The sequence below is a fragment of the Amblyomma maculatum genome, chromosome 1 (assembly GCF_055883805.1).
Source record: "Amblyomma maculatum isolate TAMU_Amacu chromosome 1, ASM5588380v1, whole genome shotgun sequence".
Taxonomy (NCBI): Eukaryota; Metazoa; Arthropoda; class Arachnida; order Ixodida; family Ixodidae; genus Amblyomma; species Amblyomma maculatum.
Genome location: NC_139344.1, coordinates 423,627,477 through 423,646,752, shown reverse-complemented (window position 1 = coordinate 423,646,752; position 19,276 = coordinate 423,627,477). Strand labels below are relative to the sequence as shown.

Genomic DNA, 19,276 nt, shown 5'->3' with positions numbered 1-19,276 from the left:
GTGCCAGAGTTTTTGCAGGCAGTCTTCTCTTTCCATAAGAAATGCTTAAAACTCATCCTTAGCTTATAAGCTCTTAGGGGCAGATTCTATTGTAGTCCTATGATGCCGCTTCCATGTGGCATCTAGAATGCACAACATTTTCCCGCGGCATCCCTACATGAGAGTTTCAGAGTTCTTTGCCGGCATTGACACCTTTCTTTCCCACCTCCTCGCCACTAGAAGCTGCTTGTGGGCAATATTTAGTTTCGAGTTTTGCGTCTCCGCTTTGTTAACACTGGTGCTAATGTTTAGGTGTCTGTTTAAAAATTCACGCCACGCTTTCATCACACGTCTCTATTATGACGCACACCTGCCTCGAAATGGCCGCGTTTGAAGCGAGACATAGCTAAAAGCATCTGCGGTGCATGAGTTTCTTCTTGCTTCTCTTGTTGCAAAATTTTCAAGTGAAAGGCACACAGTGAACCAGGCGAGCTCATTGAGTACCTGGTCACAAAATCAACCCCTTGTTTAGGTTTAGAGCTTGCGCATATTTGGAGAAGAAAACAAGCTGCTTATCGAAAACTTGCTTTCCTATCAAATAATGTGTTAGTCGTAGCAGTGAAAGAAACCTCAGTGCTACCGGGTTCATTATCCAGGAACGCCACAAATGCCTCAATTCAATGGATAACTTTTGTGTAACAAGTTAACTCTACGTACATGCTGAGCCCCTATATATGCAGCAAGTTTGTAATTTCAAACTTAAGAACTCAACATTTTAAGATCTTGGATAAACTTATCATCCTGAAATTATTTTCTTCTCTTTCATCCATTCAACTGCAATTATAGCATGACAGGCCAGGCCGGGTACAGGCCTTAAATTTAGGCACTGGGCCAGGCCGCACCGGGCTCAGTCCTTTTCCGTGTCCGGCCGGGCTCTGGCCCGAAATTTCGGCCCATGCATACCTCTTGTCTCGACCTGCCTCGTTACAGCGCAACCCGCAGACCAGGTTACTCATTAGTTATGTTTTCTCTCAGAAGTGTACTGCTAGCTTACAGAGCCACCTTTTTAGACTGTCTTAGGTATTCGCTTCTGTGATGGTAGATAAAGCGATAAAACGCATTACTTTTTTCGACAGCGTAGTTTTACGGGCCGAGCTGATAGCCCACCAAATAGAGCTTGTGAATTAATGGCCTAGTAGTAATTCCACTCAGTTCCTTGCTCTGCCCAGTCTTCATATTTGAACATCAAAGCTTCATTCCTGGCGTAGTTTAATTTGCCAAGAGAAATAAAGCAGGCAGACATCGCTAGGGACAAAAGTAAGAGAAGACAAAAGGGGAAATCGGCTTATGGAATCATCTTCGTGCTAAGTTAAAATAGCACTCAGGAACAGACTGGTAAACAACTGCCCAAGGTGGTCTTCCCACCATCAGCATCGGCTTACCATTCTGAAGTCTCGGTCCACCAAGGGGTCAACTTCGTATATGCATGAATTGCCTGGTGACTTGATGTCATGACGTCATGATCGGATGTGATGTCGTTATGACGTCACTTCTGGTTATTAGACAAGACCCGATGTGACGACGGCACAGCTGATGATGTCACAGCATCATTGTCATTACTCATGACTAATGACTAGTTAGTACTAGATAGTGACTAGTTACTCAGTACTGGTTAGTGACTAGTTAGCCATTAGTCATTAGTGCTACACCACTGATGTAGCTCGTCAGGTGTGACGTAGAAGCAGTGCGACCACCACTCGGCCACCGCCACGGCGTGGCCGATGCCACACGGCGAAAATGCTACTTTGCAGCCAATGTAGCTCTCGCTACAAAACATAAGCTTTGCCTGTTCGCTTCCCGCCACAACAAGAGTCCAATAAATCACCAGGAAGTGGCCCAATGGGGATGTGAGACTGACATGGGAAGAACAGAACGGGTGTCGAGTGGCAGCAGTTCTCGGAAGAGCTCCCTCCGAGAGAAATCAGAAGCATTACTGCCATTCCCTCCCTCTCTTAGTGACCCCCCCAGGGAGTCTCCAGCTAGCAAAACAGCAGCAGAAGCAGCCTCATGTGTCACGTGGCTCCGGGAGCACAATCCCCACAAGTGCGAAAACGAAACCACGCCATTAGGTTTCCCAGCATGCCCACTACAATGTACACAGTGCAGGTTGCACCGGCTGGCAATGAGCACAACGCTTCACACATATAGTACTTTTTCTTCTACACTGTTTCCTAAGATGTGCGATTCTTAGATTCTAACCAAAATTTGAAAAAAATTAATCAAAGCAGCAGGATGGCAAGTTGGCCTAGTTGGGTCTGTCATCTCTATTCGCTCTGTATATTTCCTCAAGATGATCAAAGCAGTCGCTACAAAACAACTGCAACAGCCCACATGGGCCTCAACTTTGCCCCCTTAAGGTGCTTTCTACAGGCCTGGTCATTTCTGTGCATGTGGTGGTATAAAAGATGACTGGTGCCAAATATGTTCACGACCAGTTGTCGACTGCACTGTAGCTAGGCACACTGAATATGCGGTTCGCTTTTCGACCCATGAGCGTGAAGCAGCCATGCAGCTACACTACAGTGTGGAAGAGGTTCTCGATGGCAGTCACCACATTACGGCACAGCCTGCAGTCTACTGGCAGTCGCTTCACACTCCATTGAGAAAAAGAGCAAGCTAGGGCGTACGACAAGTGCAGTTTACTGCCGTCTGGAAATATCACGATGTTTCACAGTCAGATTAGATCAACCGGAAATGCTTAGGATATTCATGAACTACGCTGTCACATTCAAACTTATTCACGAATAGTTCGAACAGTGAAAGTGCACTGTGAATCAAACTGAGTAGCAGTATATTCAAAACCTATATGAAATTTTTAATATTTGCACCCCCTCCATTTTTAATTACTAAATCTTAAAGAACAGATGGCGCTACCTCGCAGTACACTTGTCACGCCAACCAAAAAAAAACCGGAAAAAACCACCTCATAGAATTTGAAAGATGCCCTAGGAATTAACGAGCCATTCTGCGTGTAAGAAGAACAAGGACGCACCCTGAAGTTCCAAATGAGGTCTGGCCTGGCGTGGTCCTGGTAGAACTGGTAGAAGAACATGGGCCAGTTGGCCTCCACCCGCACCCGCTGCCGCCGCTTGCGCAGAACAATGGGGCGCACCGTGTCGCCAGCCCCCGAGGCGGGCGTCATCCGCTGTCGCCAGTGCTGCAGGAACTTGTCCACCTGCCGTTCCACCGCTTTCCACTGCTGGGCTGCCCGCGATGGTGCACGGCTGGCCGAGTGGTCCTGTTCGCAAGGGCAGTGACAACCAAACTAAAGAAGACTGCTTAAAGCAGCATTCTTGACTGAAATGTGAGAAAGTGAATTGGGCAAGTGAAGCTTCGTCTGAAAAAAAACTGCTGGGGAAAGCAAAGTCCTTGTTATAGAATCATGCCAATTATATTAAAAGGGGTCATTAATAACGGCCCCGCCGAGGTGGTGCAGTGGTACGATGCCCGACTACTGTGCCGGAGTTCCCGGGTTCGATCCCAACCGCGGCAGCTGCGTTTCCATGGAGGCAAAAGGAAGTGGCGTCCGTGCGCTGTGCTGTGCGATGTCAGCGCACGTTAAAGATCCCCAGGTAGTCAAAATCACTCCCTAGCCCTCCACTACGGCTCTCTCTCTCTCTCTCTCTCTCTCTCTCTCTCTCTCTCTCTCTCTCTCTCTCTCTCTCTCTCTCTCTCTCTCTCTCTCTCTCTCTCTCTCTCTCTCTCTCTCTCTCTCTCTCTCTCTCTCTCTCTCTCTCCACTTTCACTCCCACCTTCCTCCTTTCCCTTCCCTTCTAGCACGGTTCAGGTGTCCACAGAGCAAGTGTGACAGATACTGTGCCTTTCCCTTCCTGTGAACCAATTATTATTATTATTATTATTATTATTATTATTATTATTATTATTATTATTATTATTATTATTAAAAACAATATCAGCAAACATTAGTGAAGGCACTTTTTCTGCAGCGGTTCCCTTGGCTCCAAGTAAGTATAAACAATATAAATTATCTTTGCAAATAAGTTCTGACCTACTACTATTACAATACCCTAAAGATGCCCTTTTAACTGAGCAAATCAGATTCTAAGTGCCTAGCTCAAGGCTGTTTGCGAGTGCAGGTGCTTTCAGGGGTATATTCCACTAACATCTTTTTATGTAGCTAGTGGGTTGATAGTATCAGGCTGCAGGCTGCTGAACAGCCAAGCAACAATGGTAACTTGCATAATTTCCATTGCTCTGGAAAATACTGTCGAAGTTGCCGCTCAGAAAGTCACATGACAATGATGCACCATTCTCTCTTACCAGTTGCAAAAAGAAAAAAAGCACCCTGACAATCTACAACACATATATTCCATGCTTCTATACTCAGGGTAACATAAAATCACCCTGAGCCACTCTGAGTGCTCCGCCTCTCCCTTTTTACAGCAAATACAATACAATAGGTCTGGCACAGCCATATACAGTCGAACCCTGTTATATCGAACCCGGATATATCTAATTTTGGTTATATCGAACTCACGAAATATCCCCTTGAAAATCCCATGTAAAAGTATAGGAAAGCCGCGTCATATATCGAACTCAATTTCACCGGTCGTTCGATATATCGAACTCCACACCACGCACTGGAAAGTGTGCCTTCCCCAAAAACTATCGCATCACCCTTGTCTGTTTGCCGCGTGACGTTTTCAAGCCACGCGCGGAAGGAATGAGAGGGGACAGTTTGGCGACGGCTGGTCTGGGCAGCGCCGCGCCCATTCCCCAAAGGTTCGCGCATCTGCAGTTGTCCTTTCCCGCGCGCCAACACATGACGTTTGCAAGCCATGTGCGTGGGTGTACCCATTCTTTTGCTGAGCTATCTCTCTCCTTCAGCACGCGCAACGCATGCGCCAAGCCAGCTCAGCCCGTTTTCAGACAGACGTCTGACGCATTCTCCAGCGTGTGTTGCGAACCCTCTGCGTGCGGCGGCGTGACGGCGGACGTGGCTATGGCACCTGCGGATGTTAAGAAGCAGCAGCTCTCTCTGTTTTTTTCTTGTATTTTTTTTTTTTGCGAGAGTCATTTTTTTTTTTATCGTTGTGCTGTACGCGCGGCGTAGCGTAAGATATGGCGGCTGCGGACGCTAAGAAGCGGCAGGGTTTTTTTGCTTTCTTTTTTTTTGCGGGGATGTTCATTTTATTTATTTTTTTTTTTATCGTTTATCCTTGCATGTATGAATCAGCGAAAGCACGCGGTCAGCTGCTGCGATCATGACGCCCGCCCCAAGCGCGGCGTGATATATCGAACCAGGCTTGTGCAATCAAGCCATCACGGGCACTCTGCCAAGTTCGCTCTCCGCCACCGCAGGAGCTATCAAAAGATAAACGCGTCCTGACGTTATCACTGCGCAGCATCTTGACAGGCTGCTAATGAGCTGTGGATGAAACGACCGAAACGGACTGATGCGCGCCATCGACATGCAAGCGAAAATGCTCGCGATTTCTGCCGCCGCAGCGACACAGAAACCTTGTTTTGTGCTGCCGCGGTGGCTCGAGCGGCGAGAGGGACGCAGTTCCAACAAGTTTGAAAATTTTTGCTCTGTCGCTGCCGCTCGTCGCTGAGATCGCTCAGTCGCTTGCATATGAGCAAGCTGGCCTTAACGCATTTTTTTTTTTTTTTTTTCAAATTCTCGGGTGCAAAAGTGGAGGGTGGGTTCACTATGCGAGTGGGTTGATTACGAGACAAATACGGTATCGTTTTTTTGCAACATAAGTGCCGTCACAAGCCGATTTATGTATATCGAATTATCGATATATCGAACTATTTTGCAATCCCCTTCAAGTTCGATATATCCGAGTTCGACTGTAGTAGCCCTGCTTTCTACCTTGGAATCTACAGGGTCAGTCAGAAAAGATAAATTAAAAGGTACCGTATGTACAGGAATATAACGAGACTTTTTTCTTCAGATCGTCGGTCATATGTAGAGAAATATAACGAGACTTTTTTTTTTTTTCCTTAGATCGTTGGTTTTAGAATGCACCTTGCATAATATTCGGAACCGTGGTACTAACACAACAGGCATTTTTTTTCTGCGCTCAAGATAGCTACAGTGTCACCATCAGGCTTGTGAGCTGCTAGGAGAAATGAGCCTTCTGGGTGAACTTCGAGCGGAATGAGCAGGTTAAGGAGAGGATGGCTGTGACTGAACACAAAAAAAAGGTGGTGCAGCCTACTGAGAAAGAAAACAGAAAACGAAAATAGCTGGGCGAGACTGGGAAAGGAGGAAGGAGAATAGGCACAGACAGGAGGTGTTGGAAAGGAGTGGGCAGCAAGAAACACATAGCAGCAGCAGCAACAATGGCAGCATGGTGGTCACACAGCAGCTGCTGCTGTGCAGATGACTGCATGCATTAACACGTTGGGAGCTCTCTGTGCACTCAGTGGTGCATATCACTTTTGTATTTTTGCATGCATGCCTCTCACAACCTGTCACTTTGGGATGTTAAACCCTAATTAAAAAAAGCATTCTGTGCGCTGCTTGCTTTTTCTCAGCAATCAGCTCCATGCTTTGCCTCACAGCTTAAGGCTCTCGTAAAGCTGGGTTCTCATCATAGTTGGTGAGGTTAGTGGTAAAGCCATGTAAAAACAACACGGTTTTGTTAGATTCTCAAAAGAAAAAAATTTCCCTCGTAATCGCAGGTTGCATGCGTTCCACGATGTCACTGCGACCGGACGCACTTCACGGTAACAAGTTTTTATCCAAAATGGCTTTGTTAAAAACAAAAAAATACAGTAGTCTATGAAAAGCAAACTGGGACTTCAATTTCACTATCTCATATCTGAGTTCTATACATGATAGAAAAACAGCGCAAAAGACGTGCACGGAGGAGAAGAACGGACAGGACGAGCGCTGTATACAGTTGAACCTCGATATAACGAAGTTCTACGTGCAGCTTGTTAAATCACAAATTTTGCTACGTCAAGGTTGCTATGTTTTAGCTGCTCAAATAAAATAACAGGTTCATGGAATACTGCTGGAAATATGTAAATTACGAATTCAGGAAATAAACAAGAAATTCTAGCCATAATAGCGCACCGGAAGTTATTTTGTATATCGGGAGCACATAATGCGTGATAACAAATGGACGCGAACGCATAAGTTTTCTCCGTGTGCGCAATACTCAAAGCCGCCACCAGATGTTGCCATTTGTATCATCATAATCATCACCCAACGATTGCAAACGGACACAAGAGAGAGCTAATACGAGTCTCTAGATAAGCTGATTTAGGGGCTTTAACAGGACGCTGTCATATTATAGTGAACTAAATTTAGTTCACTATAATATGACGTCACGTACGCATACCACATGTACTTGAATAAGAACCCACCTCCCACTTTTGCCACTAAGAGCTAAGAACTTCAAAAAAAAATTAAAGATGGCTTAGCTCTGTTATGCTTGGATATACATAGTGAAAAGCACTGACTACCTTGGGATTTGCGCTGTTCGCCAGCAGCTAAACTCTCCTTGCCTTCTTGTCAAGCACGTCTAAGTTCACCGGCATTTTATAATTCGTTTACAGGAAAGGAAAGGCACAGCATCTGTCACTGGTGGAAGGCAAGAAGCACTGCCCGGCGGCGTTGGAGTGCACTCGCTCCCGCTTGGTCCTTACACAGTCGAACCCGGATATATCGAACTCGAAGGGGATCGCGAAATAGTTCGATATATCGATAATTCGATATACAAAAATCGGCTTGTGACGGCACTTACGATGCCAAAAAGCGATACCGCATGTGTCACGTAATCAATCCACTCGCATAATGAACCTACCCTCCACTTTTTTACCCGAGAATTTGAAAAAAAAATAAAAAATGCGTTAAGACCAGCTCGCTCACATGCAAGCGATTGAGCGATCTCGGCGACGAGCGGCAGCGACAGAGCAAAAAATTTCCAACTTGTTCGAACTGCGTCCCTCTGCTGCAGCAGCTCAAAGCAAGGTTTCTGTGTCACCGCGGCAGAAATCGCCAGCGTTTTCGCTTGCATGTCGCACTCCGTTTCGGTCGTCTCATCCACAGCTCATTTCTTGGCAGCATGCCAAGATGCTGCGCAGCCGTCAGGGCGTGTTTATCTTTTTATAGCCCCTCCTGTGGCCGGGAGCGAACTTGGCAGAGTGCCCGTGATGGCTTGATTGCACAAGCCTGGTACCATTTATCACGCCGCGCTTGGGGCGGGCGTCATGATCGCAGCGGCAGACCGCATGCTTCCGTTGATTCATACATGTAAAGATAAACGGCTCCCGCCAAAAAAAAAAATAAGCCTGCCGCTTCTTAACGTCCGCAGCCGCCATAGCCATGTCAGCCGCCGCGCGCGCGCAGAGGGTTCGCAACACACGCTGGAGAAAGCGTCCGACGTCTGTTGGAAAACGGGCTGAGCTGGCTTGACACATGCGTAGCGCGTGCTGAAGGAGAGAGATAGCTCCGCAAAAGAATGGGCACACCCACGCACATGGCTTGCAAACGTCATGTGTTGGCGCGCGGGAAACAATAACTGCAGATGCGCGCGCCTTTGGGGAATGGGCGCGGCGCTGTCCAGAACTCTCCCCTCTCATTCCTTCCGTGCGTGGCTTGAAAACGTCACGCTGCAAACGGCCAAGCGTGATGCGATCGTCTTTGGGGAAGGCACACTTTCCAGTGCGTGGTGCAGAGTTCGATATATCGAACGACCGGTGAAATTGAGTTCGATATATGAGGCGGCTTTCTTATACTTTTACATGGGATTTTCAAGGGGATATTCCTTGAGTTCGATATAACCAAAATTCGATATATCCGGGTTCGATATAACCGGGTTCGACTGTAGCTGATGGCAGACGGGAGATGTCACATCCTTGACGTCACCCTAATTGAGTATTTTAGTTTTTGGTACTTTCAAATTGCACGCCAATCGCAGTATGTCACTCGCAAAATCCTGCCATCATCCTCACGGCAGACAAGCGGAATTATACAGAGCGTTTCACGACCCGAGGAGTGGCACAGCGGTAAAGCGCTCGGCTGGGGATCCAAGGGATGGAGGTTTGATTCCCAGATGGAGACTTTGTTTTTTTTTTTTTTAGTTGAGGAGGAGTCGCACACATCTTAAGAGTTGCTAGGCAATGCTGGCAAAGCTAGGCGAGAGGGCAGCGCAGCTGACCTTGGCTGTGATGTCACTCGGTCGCGGCATATGGCATACGTCACACCGGCTCACGCGAAAGCCTCGTAGTGAAGCTTTTCGCTTCAAAACCCTCGTTTAGTAGGGAGGGGGGGCGAACCTGACCCAGGGCCAGCGGCTTTGAAAGGAGTGTCTGTGGTTGCCTGAGCCGTCCCCATTGCGCAAGCCTGGTTTTGAGTACTTTCAGTATGTTTGCTTTACTGCTTTATCACGCAGAGATGGGGTGGAACACAAAAACATTGGAACATGTGATAGCAGCAAGCACCTTTTGAAGGGAACGATGCTAACAGCCCAGCCAGCGTCATGATTGCAGCTGACCACATGCTTTCTTTGATGATTGATAGCTGGGATGGACAACTCTTAAAAACAAAAGAAAGAATCTCTCTTTTGCCACACATTCAACCATCTCCTCATCACGTCGATCTTTCTTGAAAAAACTAAAAAGTGGGTTCATTACGCGAGTAAATACCACATTTCCGGCTAGCGCTTCTTCGTTCTAACTGTGCAGTTACGCCATGGCATGGCGCATCCTAAAACTTCCGCACCGCGGGGGGTTTTGCATACACATGACGAATTTTGTTTCGCCAGCAAATTCTAGACTGCCGGCAAAATTGGCACGTAAAAGCACAGATGTAAAATGCGGTGTGTCAGGGCTGAAGTTTTAGTCCTCATCTGATTGTCAAGGTGGCTACTGGTACATGCATGCGATGCGCTAGGACTTTGTTAAATTGAGAGTGCGGTATAAAAAATACTTCGTTAAATCACGAAAAAAAAATACATAGTTTCCAATGGGGCAGAGATCAAAAAATAAAAACATTTGTTACATTGCGAATTTCATTACATTGAGGTTTGTTACATTGAGGTTCGACTGTATATCCAAGTTTCTGAGAGTGTTCACAAACCTCTACTACGATTCAGCCTTTAATTTGTCAATAAAATTGAGGTTCACTCTTCTCTCAACGAAGAGGTTAAACTCTAGGCCACTTTTAAGACTACACCTGCGGCATGTAATCCGCAGCGATGCGGTGCACACACGTGCAGGCAAGGCTCTTGATGGTGTCTCAAATATATTTGTGAATCTGAGCACAGTGAAATCTTGTGAAGGTGTAGTTGCATTTACGGTAGTTGCATTACAATACAGCTGCATGAAATCCCCTGCCTCTCAGAAAGCAGCCATGAACTACACCACGCACTGCAAGAAAACTCAATTCACCCACGTTATAGATCTGAAAATCGCAACAGCGTGCCAATACTGACACAGATAATCAATGCTTTCATTAAATGCCTCAGGCATCACTAATTACCAGAAAAATGCATAATTATGCATTTTCAGTTTGGGCCAATTGCTACTTTGCACACGGTTTTTTCACAGCCCCCCCCAAAGTAACATTTCACTGTACCAGACAATCAACAGTAACCTGAAAACTTTCAGCTGAATGAGAGAAAGGGAGAAAAAAAAAGCAAGATGAGAGTTCAGGAACTGACATTAGCCAGGCGCAAATTGTCCCGCGGGCGGGGAGCCGCTACGTCGGCGGGCGGCTTGCTCGGGTCCTCCAGGAAGGCAAGCAGACCAGGCGGGAGAATGCGTTTGAGCGCTGCCATGGCAGCTTCGTGTCCGGACACCCAGAGGCCCACCAGGTGGCGGCACAAATGCCGCAGGGCCACTAATCGAGACTCCTGGCCGCCTCCATAAAGGGCACCGTGGAGGTGACGAGGCAGGGCTGCCTCAGCCAGAGCCAGTGACTGCATCCGTCTCGAGGTCTCCGGATCTCCCTCCTGTCAAGCCCAGAACAGGTCATGGAAGAAAAAGAAAAAGAAAAAAAAACGTAGTCTGGAGTCACTTACCTGGAACAAAACATTTTGTTGTGGCGAAGTGCCATGTATACATTCAGCAGTCGATACAAAAAAGAACATAGGGGAGTGCTACGTGCAGGCAAGCATGCAGAAAGCAAGAGAGAAGGGTAAAGGACTAAGGGTTGTTTGAATTAGACCACGTATTGGAGCTGCACGTCATGTCCTTGTTGGAGCGTGAAAGAGTGAATGGTGTGGTTAGCATTCCCATGTAATGTTGCCATGCTCCATGCATGCTAGGCAAATGGTTATATGTGCATCTCACATCAAGTAGCAACATCCTCAGTAGAGTGGTACTGGATAGTAAAGCTAACTGATAAAGCCAGGTGCAAACCAGTGAATACAGTTACATTTACATCTGATGTTAAAAGCTATGAAAGAGTTACCCAAAAACTAATAGCTGCAAATTACTGGCATGAACGCTGTTTGTCACTCGGGGTACGCTAATTTGGTCAGCACCAGCAAACTGCAAGGCTAAAAACTGCAGCATCTGGTTCAATCTTCTACCGCAGCTCCACTTGACGGAAACAGCTGTGCACTCACATCCAGCTTGCCGCACATTCTCTCTACGAGAGTCCTAACACCCCCCCAGCACTCACCAGACGCTTACTAGACAGAGGGGGGAAAATACTAAATGACAAAATTAAACTCTCATCAGCCTGTGGTCAGATCAAATCTGCTCTGTTTCTTCGACACCCACAACTCAGAGCAAGAGGTAAAAAAGAAAGAATCCCGCCGATCAGGAACTTTCTCACAGCCAGTGTTTCCAGATCTTGCAGGACACTGCCTGATCACACATGCCTCAGTCACACACTAAAGCCTCACCACGGATCAGTCAAGTAAAACGAGCACTCTAGCCACCACTCAACTGCACAAAGCACCTGGAAATTACAGGTGCTGCGTTACATTTGTTAAGACACTAAGCGGTTAGCAACACTACCGATGGGTGCATAGGTCAGTCGGTGGCAGCTGCAAAATAACCTCCACGTGCATTCTGCACATGGACATTGCCCCTGGAGGTGGTGCCCTCACCTCTATGATGGCTCGCATCACCAGGCCAGCCCCCTTCACTATGGCCACCGATGGGTGCTGCACAGAGCAAGAGCACAGCATTAAGCATAACTTCATAACATACGTTTAATTTCACAGTTAACAAAAATTATCGCTAAACCATATTACTGCTGGTGTCAATCACCTAGGAGCGACATCTAGTAGCCGATACTGGCAAAAAAATAAAATTTCAAATGTCACCAGAGTGACTCTGGATAAGCAGGGGTGTGCTATGCTGTATACCATCAGGAACAAAAGCCTCTGGACTGCATTTTGAACTACAGTTGAATCCCGCCACAACGAATACCGCCGCAACAAAATTTCCGCGACAACGAATAATTTTTTATTCCCCGCGAGTATCCTATAAGAATTAATGGCCTAAATTTCTCTGCACAACGAACCATTTTTGCAGAGCGTTTCCGCTTCAACGAAATTTTCGCGTTCAAAATCGAAACCGAAACTAGTTTTATTGGCGAGAAGTCCAAGTCAAATCCAAAGCCACATTAAGCATGAAATCACGTGATTGCAGTTCCGCCATTTTGGCTTTGTGTCGTGGTCGCGTTGTTCACTCGCTGCCTTTCTCTTCGACAACGACGAGTTTTCATCCGCAGGACACGATGGCAACGCAAGTGAAAAAACGCAAAACTCTTTCCCTTGAGCAAAAAGCTCAAATAATCGCCCAAGCAGAAAGCGGAAGGAAGAAAGCGGCAATTGCTGAAGACTTCGGAATTCCTGCAAGTTCGCTGTCAACGATTCTAGGCAATAAGGACAGCGTGAGAATGGCACTTGCTTCAGGCACATCCTCGAAGCACAAAAAGGTGACGCGGCCCCTCCATGAAGAGTTGGACAAAGCAGTGCATGCGTGGTTTGTGGAAGCACGAGCCAGCAACGTCCCCCTGTCCGGAAGCATCGTCCAGCAGAAAGCCTTGAACTATGCATGCCTACTTGGCATTGATGATTTTAAAGCCAGCATTGGCTGGCTAAACCGTTTCAAGGCCCGCCATAACATCGTTGGAAAAGTGTTGTGCGGCGAGTCAATGTCAGCAGACGTGGACGGAGCAGCTGCTTGGAAGGCGAGTAACATGGCCGGAATTTTAAGCAACTTCGCGCCTGCAGACATTTACAACGCCGACGAGACCGGGCTATTCTACGAGATGTTGCCGGCTAGGACGCTAGACTTCAAGGGGCAGCGCTGTCACGGCGGCAAACACAGCAAAAAACGCATCACAGTGCTGCTTTGCACAAACATGGATGGCTCGGACAAGCGTCCGCCGTTAGTCATAGGCAAAAGTGCCAAGCCGCGCTGTTTTAAGGGAACTCGTAGCCTACCTGTGCAGTACAAGGCGAACAACAAGTCATGGATGACCCGCGCTATTTTCACCGAGTGGATGATGGCATTCGACCGCGACATGAAGCGGCAGGGCCGTAAAGTTTGCTTGCTTTTGGACAATTGTTCAGCGCATCACTCCGACGAAGTCAAGCTCACTAACACGGAGCTGAGGTTTTTCCCTCCCAATTGCACGTCTGTCTTACAGCCTCTCGATCAGGGCGTGATTCTTAGCCTGAAGCGCGCTTACCGCGGTAGGTTAATTCAGCGGCTGCTTTTTAACACTGAAACCGGCCGAGACACGAAGGTGGACTTGTACGTGGCACTGCAGATTATGTCTGCTGCCTGGAGCACACTGGGGCGCTCAGTAATTGTGAACTGTTTCAGGCACGCCGGATTTGCCGAAGGTCGACCCGTACACTCTGCTGGCCTAACACCAGGCGTTACAGACGACGACGAAGAGGCGTCACCGGCTCCGGGGATCGCGGCCGCCTGGAAAACGCTGGGAGAAATAGGAACCGTGCCGCCTAATCTCGAGCTCGACGAATACATCGGCGCTGACGCTTGTGTTGTTGTTCACGAAGATGTGAGTGATGAGCAGATCATAAAAGCTGCCCGGAATGATAAGGACTCTTCCGATGAAGAAGACGACGACGTACAGGAAGCGCCGGCTGCGGCAACCGCCGTACAGGTGATGGACGCTTTTGATGTCATCAGGAATTTCGTTGCTGTCCGAGACGACGATGTTGCAATGGGTTTGCTGACCGAGTGCGAAAATCGCGTGACGGCGTTGCTCGCCGTGAAGCGTAAGCAAACCAAGCTTACAGATTTTTGGCATTAAACGCCTTTGCTGCTGCTTGGGCAATTCTTTCTGCGTTTCACGTCAAATTTTTGCGATAACGAAGTTCCGCGAGAACGAATTTTTTTTCGTGCACCGTGAATTTCGTTATAGCGGGATTCAACTGTAGAAGCACGATGTAGATTAATTTTGACCTTATTTCTTTAGGACACATAAAAGAACTAAAGTCCAGCGTTCACATCGACAAGTACGGTCCAAGGCTACTGGCAGATACAAAAGTTTTGGCCTTTAGTGGTAGTTTGCGTGGTCCACAGAATTTTGTCCCTGAAAGTATATAGCTTATCTATGGTTGGGCTGTTGCTATGCTAGGTTGGCCAATGCCAACCTCAAGGCCATGCAAGCCATGACCTTCTTGGTTCGGTTTGACCATGTGAAGCAGCGCTTTCACGCTAAAATGCAGCACCTTCCAAAAGCAGATGCAAACTCTGTGGCACAGAGCAAGGACAAACAAAAGGAATGAACAACTAGTGTTTTTTGAAACTGCACTGATGGAAGCAATGATACTGTCACTCCACCGCAGCGATAACCAGAACATGGCCTGGCCCCGGCTGGAGGGTAGGCTGCGGGACGTCAAAAGGCTACACCACATGGCTGAGTTAACAGGAGCTTCCAGGAGGCAAGGAGTTAGGAATCGAGCCTGAGACCCTTGAATCCCGGTCAGACATATTGCCCCTTGGCCATGAAGGCATATTTGCATGACTTGGTTAAAGCAGAGCTTTGTATCTATGTCGTTTGATCTACCATTCAAAGCCCTAGTATGTTAATAGGTATGCGTGAGATAAAAGTAGCAGAAATTAAAGGCTTAGTGATTAGTAGGTGAACAAGGATCCACAAAGGATGCAGCAGATGGAAGCCATTAATGTTGTCATATCATAACTTAAAGGCGAAGCTTAAGTGTCCGTCTAAATTTCAGTTGAGGCATTATTATTTTCATAGTGTTTCGGTAACAGAATCAGGCCTCTTATGACTGACGATGGCTTCTTCAACAGCCCTGCTCGCTATTTCCCGGATGCAAAGTAAGTTAGGCCTAGTAGCACCAGCGAGTGGGGAGCTGGCAGTACGCCGGTGAGCAGCACGTCAATGCAGAAACTGCACCATTAGCATCACTGTGCCATGGTCACAATTCTTGGTTACAGAGAAGCTCATCTGTTGGTATGTTTTATGTGCCCAATTACCAATATATTAAACCATTCTGCAATCCTTTTTGAGTCTGATGCATCCGGGTTGAACTGTCCCGTAAAACCTCGAGAATTCGAAATCCCGGATAATTCGAAGGTTTTCTGCGGTCCCATAGTTTCCAATGTAAATTTAACTGGATAATTCAAACTGGCGGCCTGCGCCAGCCCGGTTAATTTGAAAATTAGGGGTGCTGTGCGGCAATGCCTAATCCATGTTTCGCTGAGAACCCGGCAAAAACACGGCCCTACGGAACCGCGAGGCAAAGCCGCATAGAGATGCCGATGATTTATAGGCAAAGCACCCCAGCCGAAGTGTTCTCAGCACAAAAAATTGGTCCACAGTGCGCCCTGCGGACCACCGAAACACGCGCCTGCAGAGAAGACATGCTTCACTGCAACGTGATGGACGAATCGTTTCTGTCACGTGATTAGACCCTATATCAACGCACCTCCACTCTCTCTTCGCACTGCGTAAGGAGCGTTCCGTGCCGCGACCGCTCTTCCTTCGCGGCTCCGATGCTGCAAGTATGCATTATGCAGGTCTCACCTGCGCCATTTCTTTGTGTTTTGCGCGGCGGTTAAGGGTCGGCTACTGTGCCGTTGTTTTTCTGGGCTGTGCAGAAGTGCCTCTGTGAACGTACTAATGAATGAAAGGTTAAAGTAAGAGACTTTAATGCTGCAGCAGAAGTTCTGCTTGATCCAAGATGCAGGCAAGAACGCTTTTTCCAAGACCAAGTTGGCTAAAAGGCACAGCGTGCGCCTCGACGTTTTCCAAAATACTGAGCAACAAGTCGAAGATACTGAAGGCCTATGGCACGACACATTCTTCGAAGTAGTCACGAGTGCGGACTCCAGCATATCAAGGCGTGGAATCTGCTCTGCTTCGCTGACTGCAAAAAGCAAATGCAGCCCACCTTCCCGTCAATGGAATGATACTCTGGGAGAAGGTCAATGACCTGGCTCTGCAACTTGGACCGGAAGAATTCAAGTCTAGTAACGGAAGATTTAACCTGCAACTTGGACCGGAAGAATTCAAGTCTAGTAACGGAAGATTTAACCTTTTTAAGGACATAATAATTTGACATTTTTGACCGTCTGTGGTAAGCAGCAACGCTAATGAGAGCGTTGTCCAGAATTGGAAGAGGCACACTTGGCACCACTGCTTAGCGAATACAGTGCACACTACGTTTACAACCTCGGCGAGGCTGCACTTTTTTATAAGATGCTGAAAACAAAAACATTCGCAGTGAAGGACACCACAGTCAAGGGTAGAAAACAGGCCAAGGACAGGGTTACTGTGCTGTTCGGAGCAAACATGTGCAGTGAACACAAGCTGCCGCTACTGGTTGTCAGAAGGACGGGGAAAACTAGCTGCTTCAAAAATGCGCGGCTGCCGCCAAAGGATGAACTCGTCTGCAGACACAATAAGAAAGCTTGGGTGACAGGTGCAGTATTTGAGGAGTATGTGCAGCAACCTGACCACAAGTTCGCGGCCACAGGCAGCAAAGGTCCTATTTGTCGTCGCCAACTGCCCGGTACATGGCGACATCCAAAACCTCCAGGCCATCAGGATAGTATTTCTACCTCCGAACACCACATCGATCTCACAGCTGATGGACCAAGGTGTCATTACCCACACAAGGTGATTTGTCGGCACCACCTGATCTAGCACATGCTTTTTTGCTACAACAATAGCAAGATACTCCATCGACCTCCTTGGAGCCATATGCCTCATGGTGTACGCATGGAAACGAAGCCCACACTGACCAGGCAGTGGCGCTGGTTTTTCCAGTGAAAGCACCCAAAGCACTGTCGATGCCGATGCTGACAACCCATGTAGGCTTGGCGAAGAACGAACAGGGTATTGAAACTGCATCAATGCAATCTGCGCAGAGGACGGTGAGTCCAACCTAGTCGGCTTCCCCTAATATCTGAACTTTGAGAATGATGAGCAGACAGGCTACTTGGACTTGGAGAGTGGGGTTACTGCCGTTGCGAACATACGCAGGAGAGCGACGATAGCGACGACGACATCGACAAGCCTCCCCGAGCACCTGCTCTGAGCAAACTTATCGGATCGCTGAACATAATGAGTGTCACGGTGGTAGTTCAGAAACGTTTCACCTAATTGACATGACCTTCAGAGCCGCAAACTACCGGACGCAGCAACCCAGCATCTCTGGAAACTTGTAATATGAAATATGCCGAATAAAGGTAGCTCGTTTCTGCAACAAACTTTTTGCCTGAGTTGTATTTCTTGGTGTGTTCGGTTAATTTGAAAACCCGCTTATTTCAAAGATTTTGTTCGGTCCCGATGAATTCGAATTAACTAAGTTTTACTGTATTCATATATAATTCGACAGCAAGGCTGCGTTGGTATTATCTGATTTGGTTTCAAGACAGCACCATTTGCAAAAGCCTAGTCCGAGCTGGTTACAATTGTCACAGCCGCTCTACACCGCACGAGATTTCCTGATCATCCACAATACACAATACACACTTCATAATAGGCCACCACTGCAGTGCACCAACCTGAAAGAGTTGGAAGACGACGCGACCATGGGAAGCCACCACCTCAAGCAGGGAGTCAAACTGTGCACCATCCGTTGTCTCGCTGTATGGGGGGCACATGGCAAACGTCAGCAGGTCCAGCAAAGCGCTCACCACGAGAGCGCCCGTGCCCCGCTCCTGCAGAGCACACAAATCTGCCCATCACAAGCAGCTACAGCAACAAAACTACGGTACTGAAAACATTTTCTATCAGTGGAGCAGAAGCTACGGAGTCAAAATAAGCCCCTTATAGCAGCCGCATGTAGCAAGCGCTTTTAATTGTTAGTAGAGATGTGCAAATGTTCAAAACTTCTATAGTTTTCAAGTAGCATTTGCCGTTCAATTCACATAAAAATTTTCGCCATTCAAACTATCTCAACGTCCTAAGCATCCCTAAATTGCACATTTCTAGTTTATCTAAAGCGGTAGCAAAACATAGAGACATATCTAAACAGCTGTGCTACCTTGCACTTGTGAGGGCCTGTGAAACGTGGGACACCTGCCTAGTTCAATGGGGTGCACATTATGTGACCCTTAGTCCCTTACCGTGTATCAAATATCCAGAGTGTTTTCCAGGTTACAAGGATGAAAAAAAATCTGTCTGAAGCAAACAAAATACAAGGGTTATTTTTTTCCTTGTACACTTACTTTCAGTGATATAGGGACCAGAAGAAACAGCATATAAGCAACTGCATAATAACTGCATGTTGATTTATTCGTTTACTGCCTCACAGGGGGACGCAACACACGAAAAGTTTATGTCAAGTGTTAACACTATAACAGCCCTACTTACATATGTACACTAAGATAGTCAGCGACTCCATGGAAAACATTCTGACTAGACTTCTTATCGTACTCCGCTCACTGCATTTAAATATTTCACAAACCAAATAGTTAAAACTGCAATCATTGTGTCAATCTTGGACTTTTTTGGTGGTATGCAGACATGTGATGATGTCTAGATACTTTTATTTGGCATCTGGATGCGAGGTGGAGGGCTGTTCAGCAAGTTTGGGGTGACCTGCGCTGATGTACGCCTCGAGCAGTTGATGGCGGAATTCTCACCATGACGTTAAAATTTGCTCGCGGTTTTCGAACCAGGTACGAGCACCATCCTTGAGACTGAAGTATACGTTCCTCAGTTTGGCAGCATCGTCCCACTGGTTGAAAGCAGCTACACGTTCAAACTAAAGGAACCAGTCTTCCACATCCTCAAAAAGGTCACCGTGGAAATACTTCGGAATTCACGGGGTCTGTAAGTTGT

General features: G+C 47.3%; 1 protein-coding gene across 1 annotated transcript in view; it reads right to left on the bottom strand.

Moving 5' to 3' along the window:
- Rme-8 (receptor mediated endocytosis 8) overlaps positions 1–19,276 on the bottom strand; it is a 173,519-nt gene that overhangs the window by 108,387 nt on the left and 45,856 nt on the right. The window contains exons 14-17 of the mRNA XM_084598432.1: positions 17,995–18,150; positions 12,081–12,137; positions 10,683–10,973; positions 3,032–3,277 (exon numbers count right to left, since the gene is read on the bottom strand). Coding sequence (XP_084454558.1) covers positions 3,032–3,277; positions 10,683–10,973; positions 12,081–12,137; positions 17,995–18,150 — 750 coding nt within the window. The remainder of the gene's footprint in view (positions 1–3,031; positions 3,278–10,682; positions 10,974–12,080; positions 12,138–17,994; positions 18,151–19,276) is intronic.